We start from the raw sequence: 16,726 nt of genomic DNA on the forward strand, positions 1-16,726 counted from the left end.
TTCAATCACAACTTTAGTCACACGAACAACCGTTTAGATTAGGTAGAATTGACCGGTTATTACTAAAAAAAAAATAAATATGTACAAGGTGTTCTCAATTTGCAGAACTTTCTGTACCAGTCCTTATGTGAGAACTCCTACGTACTTAGCTAGTACTTGTGCTACTAAACCTAGATAAAATAAAACAAACAATTAATTTTATTTGTGTTTATGAATAAAAATTAAACGATTTAATTAAGTTAAATTGGTTACTTAAATTCTCTTTTGTTTGTATGTATTGTATAATTCTTGTTGTTGCACTTAATTCTAATTTTTTAAGATATTCGTTGATAAAAGTATTTTTCTTTTTAATTTGTAGTTGTTTTATGTTTTTGTTGTGTGTTTATGCTTGTTGATTTTTTAATTTGTTTACTTGTTGTGTTATTAGGTAAAATACATACGCACTTAATACATTTGTTGTTATAACTTGTACAATATTAAATAATAAAATAAGCCAGAGATAGTACATATTTATCTAAAAAGAAAGAAAAAACAAAAAAAAAAAAAACATAAAAAAAAAAATTTTAAATAACATAATCATATGTAAATACATTTCTAATAATAAGTAGATGTTAAGTAGTAAGTAATAGAGTTATATGTAATTTTAGTGTTTATATGTAGTATTAGGGGAAAAGGACTAATGAAATGCAAGTAAAATGTTACACACATATGTGACTGACTGTGGCTGCGGATAAGGCAACGCATTTAACTAATTCTACTGATACATTCTTTTCAACGGCAAGCACAATTTACCACGCCTTTTTATGTAAATATGTATGTACCTATGTTTGTATGTACTCTAGTAGAATAACCCATTTGTCTCTCAAAAAAAAAAAAAAAAAAAAAAAAAAAAAAAAAACAGAAAAAACCAAATAATGCAGCTATCTGTTGAATATGTATCTTTGTAAATGTGCAAACAGTTTACCCAGTTGAAAGTGAATGCATTGTATATAAAAAATATACGTGTATGTATATGTAAAAAAAAAAAATATAAAAAATTAAGTGAGACGGAATTGCCCAAGTGCGTCACTATTCTTTCTTTCGAACTTTGTATGTTCAACAATTGAAGAGTTGTGCGGAAAAAGGGCACTTCTTTGAAAATTATATTTTCAGCCCAATTCTAAATATTCTAAATATTCTCGCGGATGTTTTTATTCCCGCGGAAAAATTCCTACAATTCTTTTCTCCTAAAATAAAAAAAAAATTTTTAAAAATGTAAGGAGCGATAACCTCCGAAGAGATTTTAGGCCGAGCTTCTCTTCCAATTTACGTCGTGCTCCTTTTTAATTTTTTCTACAAATTGGCGGGACGGGACCTACTTGTTTTATGTCGACTCCGAACGGCATCTGCGAGGCAGATGACTTTTCACTGAGAGCTTTTCATGACAGAAATACACTCGGAGTGCTTGCCAAACACTGCCGGGGGGCGACCCCGTTTACAAAAATTTTCTTCTAATTGAAAAACCTTATTTCTAAAATTTTGATGTTGCTTTGCCCGGGGTGTGAATCCAGGGCATTCGCCTAGGGAGAACAATAATTGGGGAATAGGAATTTCGAATTTTCGAAGTCAGCTGTTTTGTCAATTGAAATTTCGTTGCGCATTTTTTATTTCGTTTAAAAAATAGAAAAGTTTAATTATTGTTGCGAATTTGTTTGAAATTAAGAAATAAATATAAACAATGCACAGTATTGCATTTCATGTGGTATTCACTGAAATGAGTAATGAATTGGTGCCACAGCAACATCAACAGAGGAGCATAAGAAGAAGACGGCGGGATAACACAAATCCGCCGGAGTTGCCTGCTTCCATTTAGCAAAGCAATTTTCTGGCGGCCAGTCGCCTTTCGCCAAAATCTATTTAAGCCTTCTTAAAAACTCCTTCCCCAATTTCTGGATGGCTGCATCAAATATACCAAGAGCTCTTCCGTTGCTTATGATATACTTTTCGACTTAAAATAAAGAATATTGTGGTAGAATGTACATATATATTTTAGCGCAAATTTGTACAAATAAGTGTTCTTTCTTAAAAGAACCAATTTCCTTCAACTAATTTGATGCATTCCTTTTATTTAACAAGTGAAAAAACTTATGAAATGGCAGAGCAATCTCCCTCACATTCATAACACTATGCGACAAAATCAACTTTTTTCTGGGTATTGGACCAAACCCAGTTTATTGTAGAGATTGAGGCTTAAGTAGACAAAGTACTATCTCCGTTTTTCGAAGTCAGCCTCCAAAAAATAGATATCGGCTTTCAAAGCTCGAAATTCTATGTTTCGAAATTTAATTTTTTTGTTAACGCGTTCAGCAAATAAAAAAAGTAAAAATGTGGTCGTGGTCCGCTCTTTTCCCTTATTTGAAGCGCTAAATTATTTTCTTAAGAAATTTAGTATAACAGCTGTTATACGAGGTGAAAAGTCTGATAGTCCCATGGTAGTGGCTACTACTTTAATGTCTGCACATAATCTCCACTGGAATTGTTCGTACTGTAATTAAAAAAAAAAAAAAAGAATTCAGCCATTCAAATAAAAGAAAAGGCGGACTACGACCACATTTTTACTTTTTTAATTTGATGAACGCGTTAACAAAAAAAAATAAAATTTCGAAATGTAGAATTTCGAACTTCGAAAGCCGATATCTTTTTTTTGGAGGCTAACTTCGAAAAACGCAGATAGTACTTTGTCTACTTAAGCCACAATCTCTACAAAAAAGTGTGTTTGGTTCAATACACAGCCGGCTGTTGCACAGTGTAATACCTACTTTTCTCCCATAATCGGTTTCCGCTTTTTCGAACATTGTTCAGAATAGAAGGAAAGGGAGAAGTGAAAAAACTCGCAAGTAGTTTTTATTTAGAATTGGGCTGTTTGAATTTACGTGCTTGAAACAGTTGAGTTGTTATAGCATTTTTCTTGTTGTAGTATTTGAGCTTTTTTCGTAATATTAGGGCTCTCGATTTTGGCTACAGCTTCGAAAAAAACAACAGTCTCTGTAGGCAAATTCTTATCGAAGCAGCTTATTTAGTTTTTCGTTATTTGCAAAACAGAAATGAAGCTCAACCAAAACACAGTAAAAGACCCATCGAACATCGAATTATAGAATACAATTTTTGTTTTTATTTCGAAATCAGCTATTTTAGGGGGTTTCTCTAAACCCACTTATGTATTTGCATTTCTAAGAATTGAGAGATTTTTCCAAAGTTATTTATTTTTGTTGTGTACAAATATATGGATTCGAAAAATTATCGAAGATGTTTTGTTGTTAACCGACCAAAAATTAAGCTAATTTAAAACGCAGTAAACGACCATAACTTCGACAATTTCAGTTTTTAAGGGCCTCATTCTTTATTACGAAACGAACATTCGTTTCGCCTCGAAGACGAATCGCTAGTGTATTTGCACCATGTTAAACGATGGCAACATATTGTAACGAATTTTAGTGAGTTCCTGATATTTCTGCGCCTTCTGTTAACGTTCGAATCTCTAAACTGTTGAATAAATAACTGAAATATTCAGTTTGCCAAAATGGTCTTGTCTACTTTGAGAGCAGTACTTCACAATACACGCGTACTTTGCTACAGCATATCAAAGTCAAAACTGATCACTGATTCCTCATCTTGCGCTGCTTTTATACTCTCGGTTATCTCGATCTAGCCGTTTCACGAACATGCCTTCTAGACAAGTTGTATCTCATGCTTGGTTACTTAGCTATATACATGTATATCTGTAGTTTTTGTTTTTCTTCTAGCCATATGTGTGAGTAAAAATTTCTGCTCTTAGCTGCCAGCTACATATATGTATGTGATTTAATCTCTTGGCTTCAAGCTGTTGGTTATGTGTATGGAATATTCTTCGTTGCCTTGTACATAAGTGTGGCTGCTTGCTGTTTTTGTTATGATTATTTACTAACAGCATAATGATGGTAAGATTCGTCACAATATCATTTGACAGCTGTTTTCGCCTTCCTGTTTGACATAAAGTAAGAAACGTGAAGGCCGAACGAAAATGATCGAGAATACCATTGCTAGACGAAATCGTTTGGAGGCCAATCGTTCGTGGGAGCTATCGTTCGCAATATTTTTGAATTGAAAATTATTTCTTTGAACTATTTTTTCGAATCAGAATTATAGTTACAAATGCAATTCACCCCTATTCTGCATATCGATTACGTTCCCGTTCTACGCTCCGCTTTAATCGAAGTTGGTTATTCTGCATTACGACGGAATCGTAACGAGAAGAGGAAGAACAAATGATTTTTCGAAATCAGCTGTTTGTACGGAATGTGTGAACATTGGAACAAAATAAATTAAAGAAAATTTGTAAAAAAAAAACGTTTATATTTTATTATCCACGCCCTTTTGTACAAAAAAAAGCAATAGAATATATTGCCGCCGTGTTATATTTTTTTGAGTGAAGTGCTTTCATAATTGTAAGTGTGTTTTTGTCGTTCCTTTGGCCAATTCCCTGCCGTGGCTACCAAGTTTTGTTAAAACGGATTCCTGCACGACTTTTGACTTTTTCTGAATTTTGTGGATGCTAATTTCATTGCACTGGCCAAAAATACTTTATGAAGATTTATTTATTTTTTCCGCGAGCATTGTTTACGTTCTCGCTTCCCCTTCCTTTACTCCGGCAGCTTGCTTTGGCATTTAAGTGGACCCAACGAACAGATAGCTGTATATTATAATGGAATTAATAGCCGCGGCATTATTTGTGGAGTTGGAAAGCAACGCATACGAAAATTGCCAGGCGAGAATGGAAAGGTAAATATTGCGAGATTTGTGTAATCCATTTGAGATGAGTGACGAATTGTAAGAAATTGAACTTAAAAGTTGTAAAATTTAATGACTTATTTTCTTATTTAGGTTCAAAAAAAACTTTCGACTTAATAAGGATGCTTTCAAGTATGTGTTAGATACTTTTGCGGGGCAAATACGTCCAAAGACTTCGACATCGACATGTTGTTTTTGGCCTGGAAACATATAAAAAACAATCATCATCAAGCCTTCTACGTTTCTTAACAAGTTTTACTTACATTTTTGTTAAAATTCTGTTGTAAATTGATAAAAAAAATAAAAATAAAATATTTTTCCGCCAACTAATTTGCAACTTAGAAAAACGGAACTACGATCGAAATGCAGAATACGCAAAATCGAACGATTCGAAGTTGGATCGAAAGAGATTGGAACACAGAATACCAAAATTGCCAAATCGAAAAAATTCCAATCCAAGTCGAAATGCAGAATAGGGCTGATTATTTATTCAATTTTCAAAATTACTTTTTTCAACAAAAAGTTGGTTTATTATTAAACGCTTATTTATGAATTTGAATTTTTCAGGGCGAAACTTGTACGATACTTTCTTCAATTATTAAATGTATGAAATAATGAAGTCAAAGTTACCAGTGAATATAAAATCGAAAAATGATAGTGGGTAAGTTTCTTATGTTTTATCGTTTGAATTTAACTCAACTTAAAAGCATTTACTAATGGTCTTAGGTTCGAAAAAAAGAAAAAATTGAGACGAGAAAAACTTTCGGAGTTGCCTTTTTTATTTTTGTACACGAATCGAACTACCAGTAAATTTCCATGTACAAATTTGGAAAAAGCCTTACTTCGAAAAGTATCGACGACGTCTTTTTAATATTTTGTGGTTAAAAAATTTCCAATCAAGCTCATACGAAATACAGTAAATGACAAAACAAACATTCGAATTTCGAAAATTTGTTGGAGTTTGAAAATAGCCGTGTTTTTTCTTTTACATGTATATACATCTGCATTTGCGGGTAAAGAAAACGCTTATTATCACCTAGATAATGTTTAGGAGACCAATATAGCAGCAATTATTGAAGACTCGTGGCAGTGGTTGAATAACTCGCTACAAAACTGGTTGTACTTAATAGCGGAAATAAGCACCTCTGTTGGTCATAGCTGAATCGGTTGCGATTAATCGTGGACACACGACCACTTTTCGGTCATAGAAGTGGATAATAGTGTAGAGATAAAATGGAGAAACACATTTCAGTCTCAACTGAGTATAATGCATACTGAAATTTAGCAGTTCTAAATTCCTGCGCGACACTTTCATAAGTGTAGATAAGGTTATGCACTTGGCAGTCTATATAAAGTTTAAGGCATATGTACATATATACATGTAAAAAAAACCACAGCTAAAATACATATGCATTTCGTATTGTACAAAAAAACTAAATGGCGGTGCGTAATTTCAATAAAAGCCAAGCTTTTTTATGATCTTCGAAGTATTTTTTTTTTCACTCTTATAATATAAATTAGAATAGCTGCACACGCGGGAAACTGTCTCGCTAGAGCTGGATTTCGATTCGATTTTTAATCGATTCAATCGATCTTTTTTAAGAAATGAAGAATCGATTTTCTTTTTAGAATCGTTCGATTTTTTTAGCCTTCGAAGTTTTGATCATCTTTCAGCAACTGTAACTATTTCATATTTATTGATAAAAACGTGCAGAAAATATATTTATTGTATTTTATTATAAATTTGGCTTTATTGGCGCGTATTCACAGACCAAATAAAATAGTGTTTAAATTTTCAAAAGGCTCGACTTTTTTAAAAACCATGAACCATGACTATACATCATTATGATGGTGCCTCTGGGAAATATGAAGAAATTTTATCATCACCAACAACTGGCGCTTTGCCGCCTAGGAAATTTTGGCATTGCAGTTGCGCAAGTCAGCCTAGCTATCCCGGCCTCAACATAACTGACACCAATTGCGAGCACCAAGGGAGATCAAGTCTTCTTGGCGGAGCTCTTCCGCTTCGTCTGTTTCCAAATACGGATGTCGATAGGAACACTTGCTGTGCCGAAACTTTCCATGAATTCCCATAACAAAATCTATCGGCTGATTCGACGAAGATGAACATAATTCATCGGCATAATTTTTCTCTTGAAAAGGGCCATGCTATCGACTCTCGATACCGCAGCTATGATGAGAGATTAATAGAGGGTTATAGCAAAAAGTACATTTCAGAGAAGGCAGAACTAACTGAGGAAATGTCTGCGCACAAAATTGGAATATCTGGAAAAAAACATAGCAAGCATGATATTTAGGTATCGAATACACTATCAATCTCACTCCAATGGGAGGAACCAGTGAATAACTCTATGGTACTCCTTAATGTTGCCAAACAGCCTCAGTCAACGAAACGAGAAAGAAACTGGCGAGTTTTTTAGCAAGCTTTTTTTAGTGGTAAATAATTGCGCAGCAACCAACTATTTTCAGCTCGATTTAATCGATTTTTTTTGAGAATCGAATCGAAAAAATCGATTCTCCAAAAAATCGAATCGAATCCAGCTCTATGTCTCGCATTGCAAATTGCAACTTTAAGGTAACAAAAAAGTAAACATAACGAAACAAACGCGTAAAGTACACACGTTTTACAAAAAAACAAAAAAAAAAAATAATGCAACTTAAACCCGGAAAACGAAAAGTATTTAAATACTAACATTTGTAAAGGTAATATTAATATTGAATAAAAATAATTTGTAAGTGTCAAACTTATTTAATATATGTAGCTATGTATTTGTACAGTATATTCGAACTTTTTTAATGACTATGAAAATGCCTAAATGTAAACATAATATGGCTTAATAATATAACAGAAATATGGTTGTATTGAATGCTTAATACAAAATACAATCAACTGGGCGAAAGAGAAATTATAATAAAGTTATAAACAATATAGTTAGCACAGTGTGTCCTAACTGTTCGTAGTTATATATGTATATGAAAATGTAAATTGTGCTTTAGTATTTGTATACTGTCTATGTAGCCTTCATAAGTTTTTCAAAAGTTTCAAAATACAAACACAGATTACCTCAACCCAGGGACCAAAATTAATTACTATTATGTATGTATTTACTATATTTGTTTTTTTGTCATTTAGGAAATTTAAAAAAGAAAAGAAAAAAGACAAAATCAACTTTTTTTCTGAGTATTGAACCAAACCCACTTTTTTGTAGAGATTGAGGCTTGTGTAGACAAAGTACTATCTCCGTTGTTCGAAGTTAGCCTTCAAAAAATAGATATCGACTTTCGATGATCGAAATTCTACATTTCCAATTTTTTTTTTGTTAACGCGTTCAGCAAATTAAAAAAGTAAAAATGTGGTCGTGGTCCAGCTTTTTCTTTTATTTGAATGGCTGAATTCTTTATTTGAAAAATTGCAGTACGAGCAATTCCAGTGGAGAGTATGTGCAGACATAAAAGTAGTAGCCACTATCATGGGACTATCTGACTTTTCACCTGGCATAACAGCTGTTACACTAAATTTCTCAAAAAAAGAATTCAGCCCTTCAAATAAAGGAAAACCACGGACCACGACCACATTTTTACTTTTTTAATTTGCTGAACGCGTTAACAAAAAAAAAATTGGAAATGTAGAATTTCGATCTTCGAAAGTCGATATCTATTTTTTGAAGGCTAACTTCGAACAACGGAGATAGTACTTTGTCTACACAAGCCTCAATCTCTACAAAAAAGTGGGTTTGCTATTGCACAGTGTGATGATTGTTCTACGAGTTCTATTGTTGTAATTCTGATCATGGCTTTAAGGTACACATTTCGTTTGACTTTCGATAATTTTTGTGTGTCTAATTTAATGTTGTTTTTCCTAATTAGAAAATTGTTCTTTTCGAATGTGTTTGATTTTACAGTTATGTCGATAGTTTTTAAATTAAGAAAGTATTCTCAGGTAACTGTTTTGTTAATTTGATTTTTTCTTCTGTTTTTTCACCTCTGTGTAACTTTCAAATTTTCCAATTTTTATAATCATTGTTCTACGACATACAAATAAAATTGTGAATGGTACTAGTTTTTGAGTTGCGAATATGCAACTCAAACAAAAAAGTAAACCGCCATAAAATAAAAAAATCTTATTTTGTTTCCACTTTTGAAAGCTGTTAGCACTTAAGTACTTTTTCGAAGTATGAAAATCGCTGTTTTTCGAAATACAATTATAATAAAATAGTATGGTATAATTTTTTGCATTTCGAAAGCTATTGTTTTCGAAATTTAACATTTTAGATTTAGTAAACTTTGGATTTCGGAAAACATTGTTTTTTTTCGATTTTTTACAAAAAAGTTGTTTGTCCAAGATTTAAAATTTTCAGACCTCCTAAAGTTGAAACATTGGTGAAGCTAGATGCACCAGTGTAATGTGAAATTTTGTATACGAAGGTGATCAAAATTAATGCAAAGTTATAAATAAAATAAATAAATGAAAGGCGCGATAACCCTAAGAAATTTTAGGCCGAGATTCTCTTCCAATTTGCGTCGTGTTGCTTTTAATTTTTCTTTGGCTTTGTTTTATGACGACTCCGAACGGCATCTGCAAGGCAGATGAGTTTTCACTGAGAGCTTTTCATGACAGAAATACACTCGGAGTGCCTGCCAAGCACTGACGAGGGGCGACACCGATTAGAAACCTTTTCTTGTAATGGAAAAACCATGTTTCTAAAATTTTTATGTTGCTCTGCCCGGGGCGGCCGCTCAAAAATGCAAAGTTACAGCATCTGATTTTTATCACAAATAATTTCGAATAATTTTTAAAAACCTTTTCAGTCGATATTTTACTAAAAGCAGTTCAATTGGTCTGTATTTTCTTTCCTTTCTGCGTTTGGCGTTTTAAGTTTTTGCATAAATTAAATATATGCCGAAAAACCAATTTGAGCATAGAAAGCACAGACCCACGGTTTGGAGGCTAGCTTCGAATAACGGAAAAATATTTTTTTTTCGCTTATGGCTCATATGGTTTGGTCTAATACCCAGAAAAAAAAAGATTTGTCTAAACAGTGTTTTTCAAATTGGTTAGTTGGAGATTACTAACTCACTGATCTTAAAAATTCCACAGATTCGCGCAAAACCTTGAAAATCGCCAATCTTCGAAAACTTTAAAGCAATAGCCCTCTGGCTTTGGTAATTCATTGATTGCAGAAGTATTCGATAACTTGAATGATAGAAAAATAAATTTAATATTAATGATTAGAAAAGGTTTTTTGGTTTTTTTTTTTTTTTAACATACTTTTTCCCCTGGTCCCTGATTGAAATACATTTTTGTTTATATAGATTAATCTAACCAACCCATGTTTGTGACAATTAGGAAATGGTGGTCGTTTTGTGAATTAAAACTACAAAAGATGACACAGACCAACATTTTTTAGACCTTGGCATCAGGATATCAACGCTTGCATGGAACATCATCCTATCTCGGCTGCCAATTGGATACGCGCTATCTCGGAATTCGAAGAATCAGTGTTCAAAGAGCAAAAATTAAGTCGATTTCAAACTCTAACGCACAAATTGTTTAGAAAAGTGTAAATTGTAAATAGAATCTGAACTAAAGAATGTTGGCATGTGTAATCACAAACATATTTTAAAAAAATATTTGTAGTTATGCTGGTAAGCATTTTAAACGTCTATACTGACTGGCATACATACTTCTTAAGTTTTCTTATTTAACATGCATTTTTCTCTGCTAACAAGCTCTCTTCTTGTATACATATGTACCGGCGAGTAACAAAATAACAGCAAAAATTATTTGGAAATTTGTTAGGTTACCTTTATCTTTATTCTCGTTAATTAAAAAAAAACATATTTGTACTACATAACCATGTAAATCAATTTTTAAAACGTTTTCGAAAAAGTTCAAAATTTGTATTTAGAATTTTGCGGTCTGAAAGTGTATGCAGTTTTGTATACCAATTTATTTTACAGAGTTTTAAATTTAATTATTTATATGGAAGAAAAACTGGAGCACCCTTCAGAAAAATAATTATCAAAAATAATTTCGAAGTTAGCGTAGCAACAAACTTGTACTTTCTGGGAATAAAATACTTTAGACTACAAAACTGCATACTCAAAAAGTTTCCTAAAATTCTAAATTTTAGCAAATTATCATAAGAACTTCTAGACAAGTTTTCTAAGTGTTAATTTAAGTGAAAAGTTCTAGTTATACAATTTATTACAATTTTTATTTATTTAACAAAAATAAAAAAAGGATAAACATAACTCATAAATTTGGCATATCATTTTTTCTGCTATTTGTTTTTTTTTACTCGTAGGTATATATCTCAATGTATGAATGTATATATAAATAAATTATTGCATTCTTGTAACGTTAAACAATTTTTAAAGTATCTTTTCTTATTAGCCACGCACATTTGAAATTTAAAGTACTTTGTTTTCTTCTTGTCTACTTATTTATGCTCTGAACAACTTTTTTTTCTTTAATTAGTGTTTATTTTTCTATGTTTAACATTCTCTCAATTACTTGCTTCAGCATACCATCTACTACGCGGCAATTTGTTCTATAGCATACAAATCCATTTGCGTTTATTACTGAAGCGAATTTGTATTCAACGGCACTGGAAACACTACATTCTTTCCAACAGTATTTAGAAAGAGTGAAGACGAAATGGATTTATGGACAAGGAAAAATCGAATGTATTTCAATTAGGCAAACCTGGCCGCTGAGTGGAATTTACCCTAACTAGATAGTTAGCTTCTAAAGCGCCTTATTTCAGCATATTTATGAAAAACTTCCAGTATCACTGGTCCCTTGAAGAACGCACTACTATGGAAAAACGCCACATACTAGAATTTTCTGAATTATAGAATACGATTGAAGAACGCCCTATCTAAGCTCAAAATTTTTTGGATTCTCGCTGAGATAGTGCGTTTATCAAAAAAAAAAAAAAATGTCATAGTACGCTCTTCAACCGCATTCTAAAGTAGGGCGATCTCGAAAAAATGTTTTAAATATGTCGTTCTTCAACCAAATTGAAGGGTTTGCTTGAAACAAATTCTAATAGCTGCCAGGCAGAGTTTGCGTGGAATATGACTAAGAAGTTGAATTGTACTTCACAAAAGACCGTATTCAATTCAGAACAAGAGAAAATTTAATTCTGGAATATCTAAATATTTTTCAAAATTTTGTTTCGAGTTTTACTGAAATATATTAAAGAATTCCAAAAATCAATCCGGCTTTTTTGAAATAATTTTCAGCTTTTCTAAAAATATATTCGAGCTTTTACATTTTTCATTTAATGTTTTTTGAACAAAATTCGACTTTTACGCAGATACTGCTGGAAAAACTGTATATGTATGAGTTTTAGTTTTACTTTCTTATCGCTTTTAAAAATTTATTTTTTCTACTTTTTCAGTTACTTAAGTTTTTGTAGCAATTTTGCTTCAGCATTTTGTTTAACGATTTAGTTTATTAATAACTATAAACTAGTTAAGAATCCTTGCGGTCCTTAAGGTGATTATTTTACTCAAACGTGCCTTCCGTCTTTTATGTATTATGTGTATGTATGTATGCAAGCAGGTATGCGTGTTTGTATCTGCAATTGTTTTTATTTTGTATGGAGTTAATGTGACTTGACCAATTTTTATTACAATTTTAATATTTTTTTGTTTTTCTTCGTTTCTAATTAGTTATATTTAATTCTAAATAAATACATATATATATATGTATTGTATATATAACTCTGAATATACATATATATATATATACGTTAATACATGCATATATATTCATCGATTATCGAATTTGTAATTGCTAGCGGTAACAAACAAACAACAAATGCACCATCATCAGTTTATAGTAGTCGCAGCCTGACTTGCTATGATTATTATTATTAATAATATTTTTGTATTAGCTACAACAATTTTCTTCTTCTTCCTGCTCTACTTTCCTTTTACATTCATGTTTATCTAGTTTCATTTTTAGCGCACACCTTCGCCAACGACATAAGGGCCCATATACATGTATAGGAAAATAGGCCGAGGCATTGATACACGTACTCACACACACACGCATATAAACATATATATCGTTGCGCCTAAGTTTTAATATTAACTAACATCATGTGTGTTTTAATAAATCTTTGTTTCGTTCAACAATTGCGCTCTCAAGCTATGGATTTTGGTTGTTATTACCATTGTATATATGTACATACTTTATATGCCATGCATTCTTAAAGTGTCGTCGTCATCGTCGGCGTGCTCCATCAATATTGTTCAAAATCAGTGCGTTTGCTGTTGATGTTGATTTGTTGTTGATCTCGAGACTGGTCGACAACGTACTCGAGGCGGCAGTGTCCATGTTGTTGTGGCTGTTGGTCATAGAGTTTCTTTTGATGGTACCCAAATGATTGGACCCGATTGTGACCAAATCATTGCCTTGACTTTACTATAGATCTCTTCAATGGTGTCACCTTGAACAACACCTTTTAAAAAAACGAGACAAATATATATATTTTTATTAAAATGAGCAAATATAATCAAGCCTCTTTTTCTTATTTCAACTAACCTGTGAAATATTCGCCGAATTCTTGTTCCATTTTAATCGCCCGTTCATATGTTTTTTTCGCTTGCTCCTCCGTCATTCGCCGATTCATTTCCCTAGGGGACAATAAATGAAACATTTTTAATTTGTAGGCAAAAACTTTGAAATATATCATATTTATAATTATAATTATCTACACCACACTGTGGGCTATATTAGGGAAATTTATCTCGAAGAATATCTCGGGAACGATTAAAAGTGCAAAAAGAAAAAAGGCAACGCGTTTCTTCTTCGGGCACTCGTTCAAAGCACATTGCATTTTATCAAACTCAAAACTCAAACAGGAAACTTTTTGCGGTTTAAAAGCAAACAGTGAAAGTTAGATTTTAATGTGTTGATTGACCACCTGTATAAGATGCGGCAACGTTGAAACTCGTTGGACGGAAATGGAAGATTTAAGTCCACCTTATAATTTACTGCCCACAAAGCTCCAGGTCAGTACATTAAAAACTTATATTTTGGCCACATAATAAAGACATAAACCTTAGTTATATTAATAAAAATATGAATAATAAACATAAGAGGAAATTTTTAAAGAAAAGCTGGATAACACACGAACCCAATATAAGCCACAGCCTATACTTCCTATATTTGTTGACCTAACTTTAACCAGCTCGTAAGGTTATATCGTACGACGAGATCAATAGGGCTGTACTGACATGACTCATGCCCTAAATTCTGTCCCCAGACCACGCTTTCTGCCTTGCATAACTTTTCAGTTAGACAAAGTTCCGTAGGTTCGTTACATTCTATTGTTCGCTATTGTAACCAATTTGGGGAATTCCGATTTTTATGCACCTTCTGTTAATAACGTTCGAATCGCTAAACTGTTGCATAAATCACTACAATATTCAATATTGCAAACTGGTCTTTATTTCGATTAATTTGGGAGTAGTACTGCACAATTATACTTCACAACCAATAGCGTGTTTAAATCAAAACTGATTAGTTATTACTCAGCTTGCGCTGCTTTTATACTCTCTGTTGCCTCGTCCGCATATTTCTCCCAAGGTCTAGACGTTTCACCTTCTAGAACTCTTGTATCTCCTGCTTGGTAAACAGCTATATATGTACATGTATATTTGTAGTTTATGCTTTTCTTATAGCCATATGTGTGTATATGTGTGAGTCACTACTTCGGCTGATGATCACATGTGTGTGTGCGAGATATCTCTTCGTTGTCTTGTATGGATGTATGTAAATGATAACTGATGTCTTCACGACGTACACAAATGTGGCTGCTTTATGTTTTTGTTGTTTCGTGATTATTTACTAACAGCCTAGAGATGGGAACATTTGCCACACTATTAAGTTTGTAATACAATTTAGCTGTCAGCAATTTTATAGACTTTTATATTGACCACAAAGGTAAGTTTAAATATGAATTTTTGGTGAAAAGCTCTTGTTCTGTATTTGAGGGATAAAGTCAAGTCCAGCAATCTCCTATCGACTCAGCTACCACCTCAGTGATTCTTATATGACTTTGCTGCTTAGGTCTAGTCTAATTCTGAATGTTAAACTTCCCGGCGAAGAAGAGCTGCTTCGTTTTGTATGCTGATTTTGCGACAGGATGGATAATTGATGTGTATTGGAGTTGTTCCGTCATTCCTTGTCAAATTTGGTTTGTAACGAAAAATGACACTGATGATGGCGCAACGCGGAAACTGGTTTGTCTCCAAACCAAATTTGATAAGATTAGAGTCTTCTTATCCTCGTTGGTGTTCAATTCGAATCCTAAAACCTAGGCGTGTGTTCATTCCGAAGCATCCCATCCATCAAAAACGATAACTGAAAAAAACATCTGCTTCGGCAGTGAGTTTTACGGTTTCAAATGGAGTAGCTCTTTCTGCAAAGTTCTTCAGAACAATTAATCTGACCTTCTTTGCCTTGAAAGCAATCGAGAATGAGATTAGGTCACGCACTTGAGTTTTTCCGAAATTCATTTTGCCTTTTCTGTAGAAAATTTGGCATTTTTTTTTTTTAATACTGTTGAAGGCTAAATATGAAACCATTCAGTCTGTGCGAAGTCTTTACTAAACGAATAGTTCAATCAAACTACAATTAGGAAAGGTGTATATAGAAGCATTAATACTTACATTATCGAATCCACCGATTTTGGTTTAATAAATATAGCAATTGGATAAAGTTGAGCGACTTGTAAACGCTTAATGGCATTGCCTGAGACATCCAATATGCAATGTTTACCCTTTTCCGCAACTTCACGCACACTCGCCACAGATGTGCCGTATAGATTATCATTGTACTGTCCAGCTTCGATGAATAAATGATTTTGTATATCGCGCTCCATTTGCTCACGTGATGAAACAAAATGATAATCACGACCATCCACTTCGTAGTCGCGTTTCGGTCGAGTCGTATCTGGATTAAAAACAAAATAAAAGTAATTCATTAGCATTACAGTAGTAACGATTGTTGTTATAAGTATATTACTCAGTAATTGCGAAATGTAATTGATATTTAGGTTCGGTTGAAGTGGCTGCCCGACCGCACACCTAGGCCAGTGACATTAGGCCTGTAATGATTGCACGAAAAGACACCATTACTTTTCGAACCATTTTGATAAAGGCTACCAAGTGCTTGATGTCATACTCCAGGACCTGGCGCAGATTATTCAGAAAGGGAGCTCGCAGACGCGCTGCCTTGCGCTAATTCGCGCCGGCCAGTTGGCGATGAAGGGAACAACCGTTTCCTCCTCTCCATCCTCTTTACATCTCCAGCGGCAATGACAAAAATTGCGCCCAAACTTTCCGCATGCCTGCCCATAAGGCAGTGCCCAGTTAGTATTCCCACAAGTGTGGAAATGTAAAACGTGACACGATCTTTTAGGATCCCATTTTGGCCAGGTTTCGTTCGATGTCCGACACCCCGTTGTTTGTAGCTATCTTTCATCTGCTTTACGGTCGATGTGCTCTTTTAGCCTTAGCTTGCTCGTTTTAAGTGGCATCACTAAGCGTTCTTGGTCAGGAAGAGTCTGCCTTGTCGTACCATGCCTAGCGAGTTCGTCAGCAATGCAGTTTCACTTGGTGTCCCTATGCCCTGGGACTCATGCGACATGCACACAGTTCCGTTGGATGTCTAATGAAGAGATCGGCGACAGTTTAGTGCTAGTTCATATTTGAAAGAGTAAGAGCTATCAAATCAAGCAGGATGGCTGCCGCTGAAAATTCTGCCTTGAATATACTACAGTGGTCTGGTAGTCTGCAGGAGAACGTTAGGTCTAGGTCCATTGTATAGACTACACTTACAACTCTGCCGTTTAGCTTAGAGCCGTCGGTGTATATG

The 16,726-nt window shown here is 33.6% G+C and overlaps 1 protein-coding gene across 27 annotated transcripts in view; it reads right to left on the minus strand.

Moving 5' to 3' along the window:
* Positions 1 to 196: 196 nt before the first annotated feature.
* Positions 197 to 16,726, minus strand: part of dlg1 (discs large 1) — a 424,309-nt gene continuing 407,779 nt past the window's right edge. For 26 of the 27 annotated variants that reach the window (XM_067784235.1, XM_067784232.1, XM_067784238.1 and 23 more), the window contains 3 exons: positions 15,520 to 15,802; positions 13,388 to 13,479; positions 197 to 13,304 (listed from right to left, as the gene is read on the minus strand). In XM_067784235.1, the coding sequence (XP_067640336.1) occupies positions 13,198 to 13,304; positions 13,388 to 13,479; positions 15,520 to 15,802 (482 nt within the window). In that variant the 3' untranslated portion in view covers positions 197 to 13,197. The remainder of the gene's footprint in view (positions 13,305 to 13,387; positions 13,480 to 15,519; positions 15,803 to 16,726) is intronic. The other variant, XR_010953064.1, reaches the window with a different exon arrangement.

The sequence above is a fragment of the Eurosta solidaginis genome, chromosome 4, assembly GCF_040869045.1.
Source record: "Eurosta solidaginis isolate ZX-2024a chromosome 4, ASM4086904v1, whole genome shotgun sequence".
NCBI classification, from domain to species: Eukaryota; Metazoa; Arthropoda; class Insecta; order Diptera; family Tephritidae; genus Eurosta; species Eurosta solidaginis.